Source organism: Cyprinodon tularosa, unplaced genomic scaffold, assembly GCF_016077235.1.
Source record: "Cyprinodon tularosa strain WSP-4 unplaced genomic scaffold, ASM1607723v1 ctg724, whole genome shotgun sequence".
Lineage (NCBI taxonomy): Eukaryota > Metazoa > Chordata > Actinopteri > Cyprinodontiformes > Cyprinodontidae > Cyprinodon > Cyprinodon tularosa.
In genome coordinates, this window is record NW_024039479.1 from 266178 (window position 1) to 286549 (window position 20372).

The 20372-nt window shown below is 45.7% G+C and overlaps 1 protein-coding gene across 1 annotated transcript in view; it reads right to left on the reverse strand.

The window, feature by feature from the left end:
- Window positions 1-270: 270 nt before the first annotated feature.
- Window positions 271-20372, reverse strand: part of tpcn2 (two pore segment channel 2) — a 35053-nt gene continuing 14951 nt past the window's right edge. The window contains exons 7-25 of the mRNA XM_038269222.1: window positions 18990-19062; window positions 18457-18556; window positions 18316-18381; window positions 18172-18236; window positions 16304-16395; window positions 16151-16232; window positions 12621-12710; window positions 12430-12549; window positions 12291-12350; window positions 7707-7835; window positions 7255-7303; window positions 7003-7103; window positions 4578-4649; window positions 4425-4498; window positions 4157-4253; window positions 3066-3148; window positions 2910-2991; window positions 1440-1531; window positions 271-1359 (exon numbers count right to left, since the gene is read on the reverse strand). Coding sequence (XP_038125150.1) covers window positions 1281-1359; window positions 1440-1531; window positions 2910-2991; window positions 3066-3148; window positions 4157-4253; window positions 4425-4498; window positions 4578-4649; window positions 7003-7103; window positions 7255-7303; window positions 7707-7835; window positions 12291-12350; window positions 12430-12549; window positions 12621-12710; window positions 16151-16232; window positions 16304-16395; window positions 18172-18236; window positions 18316-18381; window positions 18457-18556; window positions 18990-19062 — 1606 coding nt within the window. The 3' untranslated portion in view covers window positions 271-1280. The remainder of the gene's footprint in view (window positions 1360-1439; window positions 1532-2909; window positions 2992-3065; window positions 3149-4156; window positions 4254-4424; window positions 4499-4577; window positions 4650-7002; window positions 7104-7254; window positions 7304-7706; window positions 7836-12290; window positions 12351-12429; window positions 12550-12620; window positions 12711-16150; window positions 16233-16303; window positions 16396-18171; window positions 18237-18315; window positions 18382-18456; window positions 18557-18989; window positions 19063-20372) is intronic.

Sequence of the window (20372 nt, forward strand, 5' to 3'; positions counted from 1 at the left end):
GCAGCTTCTCTACTGTTACCCACTCTTTACTGCATCCAGACAGTGTCTTGCCCAGGACCAAAATCTAATAAATTAGCAAAGATTCCCAAAGGAGTAAATCATGATAATCTAATTAACATCAAAATAACTCCAATTGGGGAAAAAGTTAAAACGATTAAATGTGGTCTGTTTACTGCTTCCTTTCCTTCATCTTCCTTTCTCTGCTGCTGATTGTTTGAATAATGAGCATTTCACGGCTTTAGGGAAATAAAGAGGAGTAAAAGATCAAGCTTTGGTTAAAGGTGTTTATTTTTTCAGGAATCACGTCATCATCATAAAATAATCTGATCTCCATAATAAAATGAGTCCAATCAGGATTCCCATAAATAACAGCAGAAGGAAGGAGCTCCAACAATTTTCCCTTTTCACCTTTGTTCAAGTTAAATAAAATGTTTTTTTGCAGAAATCAGACTTGAAGCTTTCAGCTAAAGTTGTTTCATATATACTGTAGTCCTACTGTGGCCCCCAATCAGGCCCCAATGCACCCTGCTCCACATAGACCCCCTCCCTGTGAGATTTAAACAATACAGTGAGTTTCCCTTTAAGTCCTGGTGCTAGTGTTGGTCAGGGGGCCCAGAGAATGGGGGCCAATTATCATCAGGCAGGGCCCCTGTGGGCAGAGAGGGCCCCTCACTCAGTGTGTGTCTCTTTATTCTGCTAAGCAACGTGTTTCCTGTATGTTTTAGGATTTGTCCTCCTCAGTGGATAAAATTCCCATACTGGCTAAAAACTCATCATCCCAACAAATATTTTTAAAAATAGACAAACAAAACAAAGTCTTCCGCTTCTGTTCTTAAATTCACTCTGAGCTATTATGGCGTCCATTTCAGGGCGAGTCGCTTTTTAAAGTTGGAAGGCCTGTATTGGTTTCTGTGTCAGAGTGATCTGTTGCAGGAGTCATTCTGTGTGAACTGGAACCAGAACCGCTCAAACACGTCAGAGATGGCTGATCAAAAACATCCAGACTGGTGAGAAAACATGATGGCAGCTCCATAACGGCTGGGCTAGCTCACCAGGAGCTAAACAGCCGCGTCCAATGTCCCATTTGAAGGAAACTGTCCTCAGCGTGACTTGGTTCTGACATAACTGGACCCGATCAGACCCCTCAGGACGTTTCTGGTTCTGGGGACGTTTAGACTCAATTAAAACCGTTTAAACAGAGTTTAGAAGTAAAAACCTAAGTTTGAACGAAGAGTGAAACAGAGAACTGTGTCGTGCTCCTCCTGCAGACGGTGGTGCTGTCAGCAGTCCAGGTGGAGGTGGGGGTGCCGGTGGAGCTGACACACCAGCTCCTCTTCAGTGGGTTCTGGGATCTGCTCCCTAAAAGGTCAAACAGAAAGGTGAGTGATGACCAGCGGAGGGTCAGGAGCCCCACCAGCAGCGAGCCAGTGTCCACCTACCTGAACATGAACTGCACTGAAGTTTCGTATCGGATCTTCTCCACGTCGGTAACAGAGCAGCTGTGGCTGCGGTCCCACTTGTAAATGAAGTTCTGCAGCAGAAATCAGAACCCATAGTCAGAACTAATCACCTTCCACCACCGTGCCTCATCTTAGAGTCTTCTGAATGATGTCAATCACAGATTAGTGAACAGGACTGTTCACACTACAAACGGATTGCGACAGAATAAAGACAGATAATAAACAGCATGTTATTCTGCAACAGTCTAAAAGAAGACATGAATAAATGGCTTTTCTTCACTGATTCAGGAGGAACCATCAGGCTGCCCCTCTAATCTTCACATGGAGCACCATTTCAGCAGCAAAGAAGCTTCTGCTGCTTCAATTCTGATTCTTTGATCCACATTAAGGTCAGACGTCCAGTAAAGATGCGTCTGATGCTTCTGCTGCCCCCCTGTTCAATGCCAGAGAGCAGCTTTGCTATGTTTGCTGTGATCAGTGGGTTATAATTAGTGTTGCGCCGATGCCATTTTTTGGCACCAATACCGCTACCCAATACCTGGCTGTGCAGTATCGGCCGATACCGATACCATAATAATGTAAAATAATTGCCATCATGGCGTTGTCGTGCTGCTGCCTACCTTTGTGAAGCAGGAAAAAATCTAATACAAAGTGAATCCAGTAGAATTTTTTATTGCCTACCAGGAGTGGGTGACAATAGTTGAAGAAACTTATGGCTCTCAAAATGGTATCGGTGCCCTATTTGTTGGCACTTGCCGATACCGATACCACCATTTTAGTGCTGGATCGGGGCCCCGCCTGATACTGGTATCAGTATCGGTGCAACACTAGTAAAAAGTAGTTTGAATCTATGTTGAAGTGAGAAAGTCCTCCTGAAAACATGGTCTGTGCAGTCAGTTCATCCAGATTACCATCCTGCCTTCAAAGATTATTTCTCTGTGGGAGCCGCTCAGACCCCCATATACCGGCGTTGCGCCGTCACTGGGAATCCCCAGCAGCAGCTGCCTCAGGCCCGCTCGCCTCTTGGGGGTTTTCCCCTATTGTTGGTGGCGGCTGGAAGTAGATGTTAGCGTTTTTCAGGTCTGTGCTACAAACTGCAGGCAGCAGGATAATAAAAGCCAACATATTCTGCCGGCAGGTTTCTACATTTGAAGTTAATTGAGGCGTTAATAAACTGTTTCAGAGGAGTGATCATAGCGCTCTGCATCAGCAGTGCTGTGTCTGACTCCCTGTCAGCTCCCAGATCAGCTGCTCTGATTGGTTGATGCGGCACATCGATGTAGCTAAAGGTTCTCTAAAGTTCTGAGGAGTGAAGAAAGGACCACCATCTAGACCCAAACCTAAACACTCTGAGCCATAAGGTGACGCTCAGCTGTTTGGAGTCAATAAAGGTTTCAGGTTTGAGAAGGTCAGAGGTCAAACTGGAGTCACTAGCAGTGATGAACTGACCTCCAAGATGAGAGCAACAAACAGGTTGACCCACATCACTGAGGAGGTGAGCCACCAGCAGACGAAGTAGATCTTGGACCACCTGGGGAGACACATATCCTCATCATCACCACCATCACCATAGTAACCAATGATCAGGGTGTGCAGCTGTCTCACTCTGAGGTGTATCTGCTGTACGCCTCCATAAAGGCCTGCCAGTTGTTGACTATCATGACGTCGTAGAGCAGAATGATGGCTGCCTGGTGGAGACAGAGAGGACACTCATCTCACTGAACACTAACGCCCACATCATCTTTAGCACATAGACAGAGTTAAAGACTGTGTAGCCTTTAAAGGAAAAGTCGCTCATATTCAGAATTCAAACTTCTGAAAGTTCTTTAAATCTGAAATTATTCCATCCTGTTCAATAAATGATCAGTGTTTTTAATTCAGAGTAATTTTCATGTGAATGTGCTTTACTGGAGGCATCCATGTTTGTCAAAGAACAATACTGCCACCTACTGGTGTGTGACGTCACTGTGCGGTATCGGCTGTTGATCAAGTCCCAGTGCTGTATCTGGTGTTTGTCACAACGCGCTATTATCCAAGTCATCTTGAAAACATTCTTCTTCCAAATGTTGGCTACATATTACTTGTTTTTTCTCTGGCCAGAAGTTCGATGGCAAATCCTCCCTCTTCAAGTTGGCGATCCAACGACCAACCCGTCCGTGGAGGATCAGGAATCAGAAAAGTGGAATAACTCTTTTTTTCACTTTTACCTGATGTATTCCAACATCCAGCTGCCATGCACGTGGGCATTGTCAGTTTCACTATAGCTCTGGTGAATTTCAATGGTGAAGTCCTCTAGAAATCTTCAATAATTGTTGATTGCAGATGTGTCTAGTAGTTCCCATTGATTTAGCTTGTAAAGCGGGGAGAATGGCGCTAGGCTTACCGCACCGTGACGTCACTGCTGGAAGATGGCAGGAGGGAGGGGTTACTATATTTGGGCAAAAATGGCCGCTCCCAGACTCAGTGATTGCGATGAAAATTATGGTTTTGTTTAACTGATTAACACAAAATTGATGAAATCACAGCGAACTTATTAGTTTTAGATATAAATAATGATCCATTGATTATTCCTTACTGACTGGATTTCTCCTTTAAACCGCTGCAGATGAAACTGTAAAACTGATGCTTTGACTGAATGAAGTTAAAGTTTTTTGTTAAACACCCAGAGCAGCTCCAGCCTGACTGATAATACTCACAGCGAAATCATCAAAGTTGTTGGGCCAGTATCCGAGCTGTTCATAGGTTCCACAGGCCGTGCTGGAGTTAGACGTGCTGTTGTCCATGAGGGGGGCACTGGGGGGCATCAGTGAACAGCGTTAGAGCATTCGCACCAGGAGGAAAGGCCCTCAGCTGGAGCAGGGACCCGGATGGAGAAGGCTTTCTGGGTCTTTATGGAAGAACACCAGTAAAACCAGCAGTAATAATGGATTTAACCAGAACCTAAGGAACCTTGGGTTTTCCTACCTCATTCCTAGAGGAGGTTTAATGGCGCCCTCAAATAGCCAGATCCCAAACACTGCAAACACATAGTACACCACCTGCACACAGCACGTTACAGCAGAGAAGATATGAGGAAGAATGAGAAATGTTCACCATGTGGGTGGTGACGGTACTCACCACCAGGACCCCAGCAAACGCTCGGAGGTTCTTCACCAGATCTAACAAAGTGCTAGCAACCAACGCCATGAGCTGCAGACAAAGCAGGAAAAAATGTTAGGATCTCTAACAGGCTCTATATGAGATCTGAAGAGGATTTTGGGTTATTACATAAACTCAGACGAACTGATTCACTGTTTTTAAACAATTCAATTCAGTTTATTTCTATAGCTCCAATTCACATCATATCATCTCCAGGCACTTTCCAGTTCACCAGATCATCCAGTCAGATTGATTCAGTTTTCTATCTAAGGAAAACCAGCTGATTGCATCGATTAATTGACTCTTCAGCAATCCCTCACACTAAGCATGCTTGTAGCGACAGTGGAGAGGAAAAACTCCCTTTGAACAGGAAGAAACCTCCAGCAGAACCAGGCTCAGAGTGAGCGGCCATCTGCTGAGGCCCACTGGGGTTCAAGGAGACAGAAGCAGACATAGAAAAAGAAGCAGACATACATTAATTAAGGCCTCTAGTTTTAACCTGTGGAGTTTCAGTTTGGAAGAAATACTAAGCTTAAAAAAATAAACTTGAGGAAAACTGATCTAGGTATTGAAAGTTTAGGTCTTTTTTTTATGCAGAAAAATAAACTGCAGGCTTCTGTTGGAAACAAAGTAAACAGACTGGGAAACAGGTTCTGGGAACCTACTGTCTAAGAGGCAGAGTCATCACCAAACATACAGTTCTATTTGAAGCTCTCCTATCCTGGCTTCTCTTCATTGGCTTCCTGTTAAATCCAGAATAGATTTTAAAATCCTCCTTTTCACATATAAAGCCTTAAATGGCCAAGCTCCATCTGATATCAGAGATCTGATTGTTCCTTATGTTCCTAACAGAGCACTTCGCTCTCAATCTGCAGGTTTACTAGTGGTTCCTAGAATTTCTAAAAGTAGAATGGGAGGCAGATCTTTTAGTTATCAGGCTCCTCTCCTGTGGAACCAACTACCAGTTTTAGTCCGTGAGTAGGGGTGTGGGAAATAATCGTTTTGGCGATATATCGTGATATTCGGCTGCCCAATATAATATCGATCTTTCACTTCTTAGTATCGATTTAAAAAAAAAATGGTTACATAAAACATTGATGGGAAAATGGGCAGCAACCCAAACAACATGGATAATAATACCTAATCAATATTTTCTGATGAAAATATACGGCACTTGCTGTTTTATCTCATCATTTGATTTTGATAGCTGGGGAAAATATGGCAATATATAGTGATACTGCAATATCGCGATAATATCGTATCATGACCCAAGTATCGCGACATGTATCGAATCGCAACATTCATGCCAATACTCACTTCTATCCGTGAGGCAGACACCCTGTCTACTTTTAAGGCTAGGCTTAAAACTTTCCTTTTTGATAAAGCTTCTAGTTAGAGTGGCTCAGGTTATCCTGAGCTATCTCTATAGTTATGCTGCTATAGGCTTAGACTGCTGGAGGACATAGGGACCCCTTTTTCCTCATTCTGCTTCATTCTCTCTCTATTCTCCCACTCTGCAGAATCTGTTAGTTCAATCTCTAACGTTCTGCTCTCTCTGCTTTTTCTCATAGTAGCTTCATCTGGTCTGTTCCTGTTTGGCTGTGACTCCATCCTGGAGAGAAATATCAGCTGTGCTGCTGCCATCAACACCTTTGTTTCTAGATGTATGAGCTCGTCTGCCTGGCTGTGTTTCCTGGACGGGGCCGCCTGTGGAGCTGGTTGACAGTTGCCTTTTGTATCTATGCTTCTTTTTCTATGTCTGCTTCTGTCTCCTTGAACCCCAGTCGGCCTCAGCAGATGGCCGCTCACTCTGAGCCTGGTTCTGCTGGAGGTTTCTTCCTGTTAAAAGGGAGTTTTTCCTCTCCACTGTCGCTACAAGCATTCTTAGTGTGAGGGATTGCTGAAGAGTCAATAAGTCGATGCAATCAGCTGGTTTTCCTTAGATAGAAAACTTTGAATCAATCTGACTGGATGATCTGGTGAACTGGAAAGTGTTCTGAGATGACGTGTTGTGAATTGGAGCTATAGAAAAAAATGAATTGAATTGAGTTGAATTGGATGGGAGATGGATGGAAGGATGGGGATGGATGATGATGAATGGATGGATGATGGAGGAACGATGAATGGATGGATGGGGGATTGATGGATGGATGGATGGATGGATGGATGGATGAATGGATGGATGGATGGATGGAGGAATGATGAATGGATGGATGGATGGATGGATGGATTTTATTTTTTATTTATCTGTTTATTTGAACAGGGACAGTGCACATCAATAAACATTTCTGTAAATGAGCCAGATGGATGGATGGATGGATGGATGGATGAATGGATGATGAATGATGGATGAATGATGGATGGATGGTAGCTTAGTCCATGGTCTCAGCAGGTGTGTTTGTACCTTGATATCTGGGATGATGCGCAGGAAGCGGAAGACGATTAGCATGTTGACCAGACGAATCATCTCCCACAGAGACATCCCAGCATGAGCCGAGGGCTCCCTGTGGTCACAGACAGAGAGTCTACTGAGAGCGGCCATGGGGAGACCTACAGGACATCTGCTCACGTTTAATCCAAATGGCTGGTAAACTTCCACTACTGCATGAATTCAAACTCTGCCTCAACAGTTAGAGGAGGTCACAGAATCAGACTCACTGGGAGTATGGAAGCCTGTAGGTGATGAATATAGCAATCTGTAGGATCTAGATGGAGAAAATCCACAGAGACAGAAACCAACATTAAATTCTGCTGTGAAAGTAATGATCTTGCATGATGTTTTAGTTCCACATTGACAGCATGTGAACAAACAAGCCTTAGATCTAAGATCCTAGAATACAGCTGTGGTTCTAGAGAACATTTGGGCCTCAAATTCTCCTGCTGCAAGGATGCAGAATGTGAGGCATTGCTGCAAAGTCAACCACTCAATGTCTACTAAGTCACACGCTTAGGTTCATTTAGAGGTTTTCCTCCCTGAGTGATGCTGCTGTGCTGTAAGGATGTCTGCCCACCCACACCTGGAGTTACTCTGTTGCCTTTCCTGGAGAGGATTGAAGGCGCAGCCTGAATCAGTTGGTTTGAAAGCTGTGGCGGAGTTGAGTGTTTTACCAGTAAGAGAACGGTGAGGAAGCCATCAAATATGTTGCTCCTGTAGGACAGGTACCCCCTCCAGCCAAAGGCAAATATCTTCACACTCATTTCAAAGAGGTAGAAGAGGATGAAGCAGAGGTTGATAATCTGGCAGGGAGTGAAGAGACGGAGAACGTGTGAGGAGGACATCGGTCCCAACAAGTGGACAGAACCTCAGCATCAGGGCGGCTAGAAGCGTTACTGACTGAATTCTTTTCTCAGATATTTGTTTTACAAATATTTACAGTGAACAGAGAAAAAAAAACTTATACTGCAATAAAAATGTCTGTAAATGAGCAGCAATTTGTTTAGAGGGACATGAACCGGGTCCAGTAGGGATAGAAAACCGTTTACAAGCCCTGGGGGAAAATATGTTGCATTTAATCCCATCCAGAAAGGTACGATTTCAAAGATTTAAAGTTTTAATTTAATTCTAAGGGTTGATCTAATATCAAACATAGAAATGAATGGGATAAAGAGTTGGGAATCCAGTCGAACCAAGATATTTGGGATGATGCCAATAACAGATCTTCATCATCCTGGTCTCATCTTATTTGATCCAGCTTAAAGTTGTACATAGGATTAATTTTCTCTAAATCTAGTCTTTCTCACTTTCCCCCAGACGTTCTGGATATATGTGAGAAATGCAAAGGCTCTCCATGCAATCTTGGCCACATGTTCTTACTTTGTCCCAAATTATATATTTTTTGGTCTTACTACTTTTCAATTATGTCCTCTGTCTTAAAAGTAAATTTGCAACCTTGTATATTAGCTGCTATATTTGGTATCCTCAACCATACTTTAGTGCTAAGCTCTGCTCAAGAGGAGATCATTGCTTTACATCTTTACTGGCTAGACGTACTTTACTTTTACACTGGAAGTCTGATAAATGTTCCTTTACTGTTTAATGATTTAATGCATAATCTAAAATAAAAATTTAGGAGGTTGAGATGACCGCAGCGACCAGCAAACCTCCGAGGGTAACAGCAGCCAGGTCTAATCCTAGCCCATCTGTAGCAGCCAGGGTTAATGTTAGCTCGTCTGCAGAAGCCAGGGGTAACGTTAGCCCATCTGCAGCAGCCAGGGCTAACGTTAGGCGTCTGCAGCAGCCAGGGCTAACGTTAGGCGTCTGCAGCAGCCAGGGCTAACGTTAGCCCATCTGTAGCAGCCAGGGCTAACGTTAGGCGTCTGCAGCAGCCAGGGCTAACGTTAGGCGTCTGCAGCAGCCAGGGCTAACGTTAGCCCATCTGTAGCAGCCAGGGCTAACGTTAGCCGTCTGCAGCAGCCAGGGCTAACGTTAGGTGTCTGCAGCAGCCAGGGCTAACGTTAGCCCATCTGCAGCAGCCAGGGCCTAACGTTGACGGCTAACGTTAGCCGTCTTCAGCAGCCAGGGTTAACTTTAGGCGTCTGCAGCAGCCAGGGCAACGTTAGGCGTCTGCAGCAGCCAGGGCTAATGTTAGCCCAGCTGCAGCAGCCAGGGCTAACGTTAGCCCGTCTGCAGCAGCCAGGGCTAACGTTAGCTCGTCTGCAGCAGCCAGGGCTAACGTTAGCCGTCTGCAGCAGCCAGGGCTAACTTTAGGCGTCTGCAGCAGCCAGGGCAACGTTAGGCGTCTGCAGCAGCCAGGGCTAATGTTAGCCCAGCTGCAGCAGCCAGGGCTAACGTTAGGTGTCTGCAGCAGCCAGTGCTAACGTTAGCCCATCTGCAGCAGCCAGGGCCTAACGTTGACGGCTAACGTTAGCCGTCTGCAGCAGCCAGGGCTAACTTTAGGCGTCTGCAGCAGCCAGGGCAACGTTAGGCGTCTGCAGCAGCCAGGGCTAATGTTAGCCCAGCTGTAGCAGCCAGGGCTAATGTTAGCCCAGCTGCAGCAGCCAGGGCTAACGTTAGGCGTCTGCAGCAGCCAGCGCTAACGTTAGACCGTCTGCAGCAGCCAGGGCTAACGTTAGGCGTCCGCAGCAGCCAGAGCTAATGTTAGCCCAGCTGCAGCAGCCAGAGCTAATGTTAGCCCAGCTGCAGCAGCCAGGGCTAACGTTAGCCCGTCAGCAGCAGCCAGGGCTAATGTTAGCCCGTCTGCAGCAGCCAGGGCTAACGTTAGCTCGTCTGCAGCAGCCAGGGCTAACGTTAGCCGTCTGCAGCAGCCAGGGCTAAGTTTAGGCGTCTGCAGCAGCCAGGGCAACGTTAGGCGTCTGCAGCAGCCAGGGCGAATGTTAGCCCAGCTGCAGCAGCCAGGGCTAACGTTAGGTGTCTGCAGCAGCCAGGGCTAACGTTAGCCCATCTGCAGCAGCCAGGGCCTAACGTTGACGGCTAACGTTAGCCCTGGCTGCTGCAGCTGGGCTAACGTTAGGCGTCTGCAGCAGCCAGGGCTAATGTTAGCCCAGCTGCAGCAGCCAGGGCTAACGTTAGCCGTCTGCAGCAGCCAGGGCTAACTTTAGGCGTCTGCAGCAGCCAGGGCAACGTTAGGCGTCTGCAGCAGCCAGGGCAACGTTAGGCGTCTGCAGCAGCCAGGGCTAATGTTAGCCCAGCTGCAGCAGCCAGGGCTAACGTTAGGCGTCTGCAGCAGCCAGGGCAACGTTAGGCGTCTGCAGCAGCCAGAGCTAATGTTAGCCCAGCTGCAGCAGCCAGAGCTAATGTTAGCCCAGCTGCAGCAGCCAGGGCTAATGTTAGCCCAGCTGCAGCAGCCAGGGCTAACGTTAGCCCGTCAGCAGCAGCCAGGGCTAACGTTAGCCTGTCTGCAGCAGCCAGGGCTAACGTTAGCTCGTCTGCAGCAGCCAGGGCTAACGTTAGCTCGTCTGCAGCAGCCAGGGCTAATGTTAGCCCGTCTGCAGCAGCCAGGGCTAATGTTAGCCCAGCTGCAGCAGCCAGGGCTAACGTTAGGCGTCTGCAGCAGCCAGGGCTAACGCTAGACCGTCTGCAGCAGCCAGGGCTAACGTTAGGCGTCTGCAGCAGCCAGAGCTAATGTTAGCCCAGCTGCAGCAGCCAGGGCTAACGTTAGCCCGTCAGCAGCAGCCAGGGCTAACGTTAGCCCGTCTGCAGCAGCCAGGGCTAACGTTAGCTCGTCTGCAGCAGCCAGGGCTAACGTTAGCCCGTTTGCAGAAGCCAGGGCTAACATTAGCTCGTCTGCAGCAGCCAGGGCTAACGTTAGCTCGTCTGCAGCAGCCAGGGCTAATGTTAGCCCAGCTGCAGCAGCCAGGGCTAACGTTAGGCGTCTGCAGCAGCCAGGGCAACGTTAGGCGTCTGCAGCAGCCAGAGCTAATGTTAGCCCAGCTGCAGCAGCCAGAGCTAATGTTAGCCCAGCTGCAGCAGCCAGAGCTAATGTTAGCCCAGCTGCAGCAGCCAGGGCTAACGTTAGCCCGTCAGCAGCAGCCAGGGCTAACGTTAGCCCGTCTGCAGCAGCCAGGGCTAACGTTAGCTTGTCTGCAGCAGCCAGGGCTAACGTTAGCTCGTCTGCAGCAGCCAGGGCTAATGTTAGCCCAGCTGCAGCAGCCAGGGCTAATGTTAGCCCAGCTGCAGCAGCCAGGGCTAACGTTAGGCGTCTGCAGCAGCCAGGGCTAACGTTAGACCGTCTGCAGCAGCCAGGGCTAACGTTAGGCGTCTGCAGCAGCCAGAGCTAATGTTAGCCCAGCTGCAGCAGCCAGAGCTAATGTTAGCCCAGCTGCAGCAGCCAGAGCTAATGTTAGCCCAGCTGCAGCAGCCAGGGCTAACGTTAGCCCGTCAGCAGCAGCTAGGGCTAACGTTAGCCCGTCTGCAGCAGCCAGGGCTAACGTTAGCTCGTCTGCAGCAGCCAGGGCTAACGTTAGCCCGTTTGCAGCAGCCAGGGCTAACATTAGCTCGTCTGCAGCAGCCAGGGCTAACGTTAGCTCGTCTGCAGCAGCCAGGGCTAACGTTAGCCCAGCTGCAGCAGCCCTCTCTCTGCATAGCCGTGAGTGAAGGACCGCTGGCTCTGATGGAGGTTTAAGGTTTGATTTAATTTTATCTGACTGTGTTCATTTTTATTCCCCCACTAAATGAAAAAAGTCATAATTTATTATAATCTAGAGACCATTAATAACAGGAGGTGAACTGCAGCTCCAGATGAGATGCATTTTTCCTTTTTCTTTCTTGTTGAGAATTGAAAAATAAACAGCTGAAACTGCTTGATTGTAATTTTGGAATTTTTTCTTTGGTGTGATGCTTTATCAGTATTGTCCTGCCTGTATAGATTTGTGTGTGATCACAGAAAGATGTGCATCATGTATGTACATATATATAAATATATATCTTTATTTGTATGCTTGTATATATATATATATATATATATATATATGTTTTTTTTTTTTTGTTCTTTCCACTTTTGGCTCCAATAAAAGAAAAAAAAAAAGAAAAAGAAAACTGTTTATCTTTAGATTCTGATGTTTCATTCCTGGTTTTCCTCCTAGGCTCTATCTTGTAGGGTTCTGAGGTGGACTCTAACCACGCCCTCCCTCTGCTTCTCTTCCTGGAATCCTCAGAAGAAGCTCCAGCCTCCTGTATTTCATCACCTGTGGGTGAGACTTCAGTAACCCAGCCTGTGAACCATGCTGCCTCACCTCTAGGATGTAGTTGTCCCTTTCTGCCGTGGTCTTCTCAGAGTTCAGCACCAGGATAGTCTGAAACAGGAGATAAGCATTAGTGGTCCACCTGCCTGGTTACAGTGATCTCGGTCGTGTCATGGTGAGCAGAACCTACACATATGCAAATGACATTGGCCAGGGCCACCAGGTTTCCCAGGACAGTGATGTAGTAGTGGCTGAAGACCATCTGAAATCTCTGTAGGGTTGCAGATGTGTACTGAGGTAGAGGAGGGTGCTGCAAAGGAGAAAGGTTCTGTTCAAACCTGGAGTTAATGACAAAGGAGCATCAGCGGACTCTGCTTCTACCTCCTTGATGCAATCTTTATCGAGCTCGTCAAAGATGGTCCTGAACTGGGGCTGATCAATGAAGCCCCGGTCTGCAAACCGCTGCGCCGCCTGAACAGAACAAGTCAAAGAACGACAGACCTGTTTAGCTGTGTTTTTATTGCAATCAGAAAAATTTACATTGAAGCTAAGTCTGTTCTCCCACCAAACCTAGGAACATAATTGCTTTGCTGATGGTGCACAAGAACCTTCCACTGGATGTATTTATTCTATTCTACTTAATCTCATCAATTGTATTCTGCCATGATTTGAACATGGATGACCTTTAAAGCTTTAGTTATCAGGCTCCTCTCCCGTGGAACCAACTACCAGTTTTAGTCCGTGAGGCAGACACCCTGTCTACTTTTAAGGCTAGGCTTAAAACTTTCCTTTTTGATAAAGCTTCTAGTTAGAGTGTCTCAGGTTATCCTGAGCTATCTCTATAGTTATGCTGCTATAGGCTTAGACTGCTGGAGGACATAGGGACCCCTTTTTCATCATTCTGCTTCATTCTATCTATTCTCCCACTCTGCAGAATCTGTTAGTTCAATCTCTAATGTTCTGCTCTTTTTGCTTTTTCTCATAGTAGCTTCATCTGGTCTGTTCCTGTTTGGCTGTGACTCCATCCTGGAGAGAAATATCAGCTGTAATATCAGTGTAGTCCTGTTTCTCTGACTGTGACTAACTGGATGTGCTCTCTTCATCCTCTGACATGGGAGCTGGCTCGGAGCTCGTCTGCCTGGCTGTGTGTTTTCCTGGACGGGGCCACCTGGGGAGCTGGTTGACAGTTGCTTTTTGTATCTATGCTTCTTTTTCTATGTCTGCTTCTGTCTCCTTGAACCCCAGTCGGCCTTGGCAGATGGCCGCTCACACTGAGCCTGGTTCTGCTGGAGGTTTCTTCCTGTTCAAAGGGAGTTTTTCCTCTCTACTGTTGCTACAAGCATGCTTAGTGTGAGGGATTGCTGAAGAGTCAATGAGTCGATGCAATCAGCTGGTTTATGGAAGTAAATCTGTGCCGCTAGGATTTAAATTAAAAACATCACTGAAATATAAATGTTGTATGTTTGTACTTACTCTTTCTGTGTTAAAATATATTTAGAAAACATTTTCAACCTAAAAAAAAAAATAATTGTGACTATATCTATATAGATTAAACTTTTTTGTTATTTTCACTTCAAGCTAAAAATTCACATTACTATTTCACAGTTAATACAGGTGCTGGTCATAAAATTTGAATATCATGAAAAAGTAGATTGATTTCAGTAATTCCATTTAAAAAGTGAAACTTGTATATTATATTCATACATAACATACAAACTCATATATTTCAGATGTTTATTTTGTTTAATTTTGATGATTACAAATGACAACAAATGAAAATCTCAAATTCATCATATCAGAAAATTAGAATATTGTGAAAAGGTTCAAAATTGATGGCCCCTGGTGCCACACTAATCAGCTAATTAACTCAAACCACCTGCAAAAGCCTTTAAATGGTCTTTCAGTCTAGTTCTATAGGCTACACAATCATGGGGAAGACTGCTGACTTGACAGTTGTCCAAAAGACGACCATCGACACCTTGCACAAGGAGGGCAAGACACAAAAGGTCATCGCTAAAGAGGCTGGCTGTTCACAGAGCTCAGTGTCCAAGCACATTAATAGAGAGGCGAAGGGAAGGAAAAGATGTGGTCGAAAAAAGTGTACAAGCAAGAGAGATAACCGCACCCTGGAGAGGATTGTGAAACAAAACCCATTCAAAAATGTGGGGGAGATTCACAAAGAGTGGACTGCAGCTGGAGTGAGTGCTTCAAGAACCACCACACACAGACGTATGAAAGACATGGGTTTCTGCTGTCGCATTCCTTGTGTCAAGCCACTCTTGAACCACAGACAGCGTCAGAAGCGTCTTGCCTGGGCTAAAGAGAAACAGGACTGGACTGCTGGTGAGTGGTCCAAAGTCATGTTCTCTGATGAAAGTAAATTTTGCATTTCCTTTGGAAATCAAGGTCCCAGAGTCTGGAGGAAAAGAAGAGAGGCACTTCATCCACGTTGCTTGAAGTCCAGTGTAAAGTTTCCACAGTCAGTGATGGTTTGGGGTGCCATGTCATCTGCTGGTGTTGGTCCATTGTGTTTTCTGAGGTCCAGGGTCAACGCAGCCACATACCAGGAAATTTTAGAGCACTTCATGCTTCCTGCAGCTGACCAACTTTTTGGAGATGCAGATTTCATTTTCCAACAGGACTTGGCACCTGCACACAGTGCCAAAGCTACCAGTACCTGGTTGAAGGACCATGGTATCCCTGTTCTTAATTGGCCAGCAAACTCTCCTGACCTTAACCCCATAGAAAATCTATGGGGTATTGTGAAGAAGAAGATGCAATACACCAGACCCAACAATTCAGAAGAGCTAAAAGCCACTATTAGAGCAACCTGGGCTATCATAACACCTGAGCAGTGCCACAGACTGATCGACTCCATGCCACGCCGCATTGCTGCAGTAATACAGGCCAAAGGAGGCCCAACTAAATACTGAGTGCTGTACATGCTCATACTTTTCATGTTCATACTTTTCAGTTGGCCAACATTTCTATAAATCCTTTGTTTTTATTGGTCTTCAGTAATATTCTAATTTTCTGATATGATGAATTTGAGATTTTCATTTGTTGTCATTTGTAATCATCAAAATTAAACAAAATAAACATCTGAAATATATGAGTTTGTATGTAATGTATGAATATAATATACAAGTTTCACTTTTTAAATGGAATTACTGAAATCAATCTACTTTTTCATGATATTCTAATTTTATGACCAGCACCTGTATATTTTCAATACTTGCTTGCAATTGCAACTTGCTGCAATACTACAGAAAAATGAAAGCAATAAACTCACAGATGTGTTAGCGTTAGCTTCCCTAACCACCTCAGTCATGCTGGTTTCCCTTCAGTTTGGCGCCACAAACGTCCCGTCACGTGACTAAGAAACTGTAACGGTATTGGCTGGATGTTGGACGCCACAATCCATTGCTAATGTCTGTGACCTGAAGTAACCCTTCCCCCTTTTACACTGAATTTAGACACTGAATTTAACACAGTGAAATTGAGCCAGTTGAATCTCAGGAGGCTGAAAATATTTAGATTTAATTTTGAAAGGCTGAATTTTTCATATGCTGCTTTTTTTAACACTGAAAAGTCAAACTGAAAAAAAAAACGTATTGAAAATGTATTAACTGTGAAATAGTAATGTAAATTTTTAGCTTGAAGTGAAAATAGTAAATAAAATATCATCTATATAGATATAGTCACAATGATTTCTTTTTAGGTTGAAAATGTTTTCTGAATATATTTTAACACAGAAAGAGTAAGTACAAACATACATTTATATTTCAGTGACATTTTTAATTTAAATCCCAGCAGCACAGATTTAATTCCATACTGGTTTTCCTTAGATAGAAAACTTTGAATCGATCTGACCATGAAGATGTGTGTGTGTGTGTGAAGCTGGTTCTGACCACAGTGATGGCTGATTTATAGTAGGTCTTCATGTGGACCCTGGACATCACCTGGAGGAGGGCATCCACACTCACAACCTCCCTGAAAAACAGGAAGCATCAATGGTGGTCTGCTGCCATTGATCAGATTCATTGACCAGCGGCGGGTCTTACTGTGCCTCAGCCTGGGCTCTCTGGCTGCTCAGGACATGGAAAGCAGCTCGGATCCCCAGCCGCCTCCTCATGATGGACGTCTGAACGGACATCTGGACAGAAACAGGAACAGTGGGTGTGGTCTCCTACAGGTTGTCTCAGAGCTGCATGGCTAAGATGCTTTCTGCCCTCATCAGGAGTTCTGCTGGACCTAAAAGCTGCAATGCTCCTTGTTTCTTAATCCACAGCAAAACAACCAACATGTTCAGGCAGCGTCATACCACCCATGTCCAATAGAGGGCAGAACCAACTCAGAAGTCCAGCTTCCTTCTATTCATTTAGACGCTCTATCTATGTGTGTGTTCAATTTCAGAGGCAAATTAAGCAGACCAGAATAGTATGGCTGTGGATTCAAACAGGTCCAGCCTTCTCCGGCTTTCACTGCCCATACGCTCTGTCTCCTAACAACCGTGAAAGTTTACACACAAAGCAGGTAAAGAATGGATGCTGAACTTCTCACTGCTGTTCTGGGTGCTAATAACATTTCTGAGGAGCTTCAGCAGCAGTACCATCATCTCAGATATCAGATTTATAGTCCAAACACTGCAGAGATATTAGAATCTGAGCTTAAATGTCAGCCAGACCCATTTAGACAGGAACAGATAAAAACCTTTCAATAAACCAAACATTACCGCCACATATCTGACTCAATAACCATTAAAACAACTATTTTCATTCATTTCAGACGGAACTATTCAGACTTAGATTATATCCAACGGCACACCCAATATTCACCACAGTTCGGCGCCATTTTCCTTTTTAATCGGATCATTGAGCAGCTGGCTTGCTTGGACCTGCAATGAATCCTGGGATACCTAAGACTACGGAGGAGACACTGGACCCATCCTTTTGAACAGGCAAATAGAAGGCTGCATTTGTCAGCCGCATAACGAGGAGTCTTCACATCCGAACAGGCTGCGCCGCGTGTGTCGTTATCAGCCGACGAATCTGGCCTTCGGAGGACGCAGCCGCTGGATTCAAACTCAGCATATGTTCTGTTCTTGCCCAATAATGGCTCATAGCGCTGCAGTTGTTGTACTCTTGTCTAAAACTGTCATGGAATAAAGTTTGATGAGAATTACCAATGGTTGATTCCTGAATGAGAATAAAAGAGTCTGGAATCTGTGGCTCTGCAGGTAAACTAGCTTAGAAAGCGTTCTACATGCAAAGCTAAAGAAGCTCCTGCCTTTCAGGATGAACAACAGATCTGCTGCTTCACCTTTTCACAGCAATATTCTGCTCAGAACAGGCGGCCCACCTGTTTGGACCGGCTGAACCAGAACGGACCTGCTTCCCCAACATCCTGTCTCCTTCCTCTAGTCTCTGCTCTGTCCCAGTTCATAGACCTTAATGGTGCAGGGCAGCATGAATGCAGGCTTTAGGATGTTACTGATGTCATTGGGGGCCCTTTACTGGACTCACATTAACATTAGCTACAGTTCAGTTGCAGATGACAAACCAGACACACCCAGAGGTTCTGACCCGCCTGACGTTCTTCACTGTCCGGACAGCAAGGCCTGAGGCCTGCATTCATCTCCATCTCAGACAGGTTCTGGTCTCAGTGGACCCGGTTAGCCGTGTGGAAGCAGGTCGACCATTTTCTAACGTCTGTGAGCTCAGTGATCCTCAAACCCATCCTGCTTCCTGACACTCCCCTAATCTCCATGGAAACAGGGGACGGTCCAGCAAACCGCAAAAGGGAGAAAGAAAGAGCTGCCAGACGTGGAGGTTCAGCACCAACAGCTAAGCCACCATGACACCCACCATAAACCCAAACCCACAGAACCATGGACCAGCAGAACCCCGGAGTGTGTGGGAGGAACGCTCACCAGTAAATATCCCCTGAACTGGTTGTAGATGATGGCAGTCAGCAGGTTCATCAGGCAGTAGGTCCCTGTGAGGAAGCAGAACATAGTCCTTAACCTTAACAATGTTAGAGCTGCTTGGTTGTCATGGTGACCCCTAGCGCTTACCGATGACGCTGAAAGTGATGAAGAAGATGGCGTAGCCTCTGTTGAGGGAGTAGGCGGGGATCATGACTGCGACAGAGAAGAAGAACGGCTTTGAAAGCAGCAGTAGCAGATAGAGGACCTGAGCTCAGAGATCCTCTGTACCATCTGGGTTGTTGGCTGTGGTGAGCAGAACCAGCAGGGAGGTCAGGGACGTGCTCATGTCTCTGAAGTGGAGCTCCCACTCGCCGTTCTTCTTTGGATCCTGGAGCAGAGAAACAGACAGGGCCCAGAACCAGAACCATCAACCTAAGGAACGACCATGAGGGCGCTGCAGTGAGTGAAAAGCAGAACACAGGCAGGCCTGTTTCTGTGGTTACTTTCTCCAATGGGACGCTTCTTTTGTAGGGGTAAAGTTTGACTTCATCTGCAACCGGACTAACATCAGAACCTAAGCTGCCATGGCAACCGGTGCTGGTGGCACCATTTAAGACACCATCATCCTTATTTTAGGGGGCATTCCATTCAACAACATGTCCAAAGACAGACAGGCACACCAGAGGACACCACACACACACACACACACACACACACACACACACACACACACACACACACACACACACACACACACACACACACACACACACACACACACACACACACACACACACACACACACACACACACACACTCACCTCGCTTTTAGCAAATAGCAGCATGCCGATCATGGTGAAGAGACAAAGGTGCAGAGCCAGCAGCAGGATCACACTGCAGAGCAAAGATAGGATGAAGGACAGGCTGAGACGGTTATGATTGGAGGATAGGGCTCCTACTTAGTCTGGAAAAATTGTTTACTGCTGTATAAGAGGACCCTTTGTAAAGCAAGAGCAGCATATTTCTCCTCATTAATAGAGGAGAATGAGAATAATCCTAGATTTCTTTTTAATCCAGTTGCCAAACTCACCCAGAGCCATAGCTCTGTTGAACCGTCCATTCCACCTGCTCTTAGCAGCAATGATTTTACGGGATTCTTTATAAATAAGATTGATCTTATTAAAAATAAGATCATTAGCACTCCTCTATCCGTGATTGGTTTGTCTCTGGAGGGTGGGGCAGCATCTGAGGTAGCCATAGAATCTGAACCGGGTTTAGACTGCTTTGATCCAGTTGAACTTTCAGTTAGCAAAACTATTGTCTTCATCTAAGCCTTCAATTTGGATGTTAGATCCAGTTCCAACCAGGTTATTTAAGGAGGTATTCCCTTTGATCTCCTCCTCCATTTTAGATGTGATTAATCTATCTCTGTTACAGGAATATGTACCAAAGGCTTTTAAGGTTGCTGGAATTAAACCTTTGCTTAAGAAACCGTCTCTTGACCCAGATGACTTGGTCAATTATAGACCTATATCGAATCTTCCTTTCTGATCTAAAATTCTTGAGAAAGTAGTTGTCAAAAAAGTTTGCGATCACTTCCATCATAATGAACTTTTTGAAGAGTTTCAGTCTGGCTTTAGAGCTCATCATAGCACCGAAACAGCTCTGGTGAAAGTCACTAATGATATTCTCATGGCCTCAGATAATGGACTTGTATCTGTGCTCGTCCTGTTGGATCTCAGTGCTGCATTTGATCCAGTTGATCATAATTTTCTTTTAGAAAGACTTGAATATTTTGTTGGAATTAAAGGAACAGCTCTAGATTGGTCAACACCTTTGTTTCTAGATGCTGGAGCTTGGTCTGTTTTCCAGTGTAGTCCTGTTTCTCTGACTGTGACTAACTGGATGTGCTCTCTTCATCCTCTGACATGGGAGCTGGCTCGGAGCTCGTCTGCCTGGCTGTGTGTTTCCTGGACGGGGCCGCCTGTGGAGCTGGTTGACAGTTGCCTTTTGTATTTATGCTTCTTTTTCTATGTCTGCTTCTGTCTCCTTGAACCCCAGTGGGCCTCAGCAGATGGCCGCTCACACTGAGCCTGGTTCTTCTGGAGGTTTCTTCCTGTTCAAAGGGAGTTTTTCCTCTCCACTGTCGCTACAAGCATGCTTAGTGTGAGGGATTGCTGAAGAGTCAATGAGTCGATGCAATC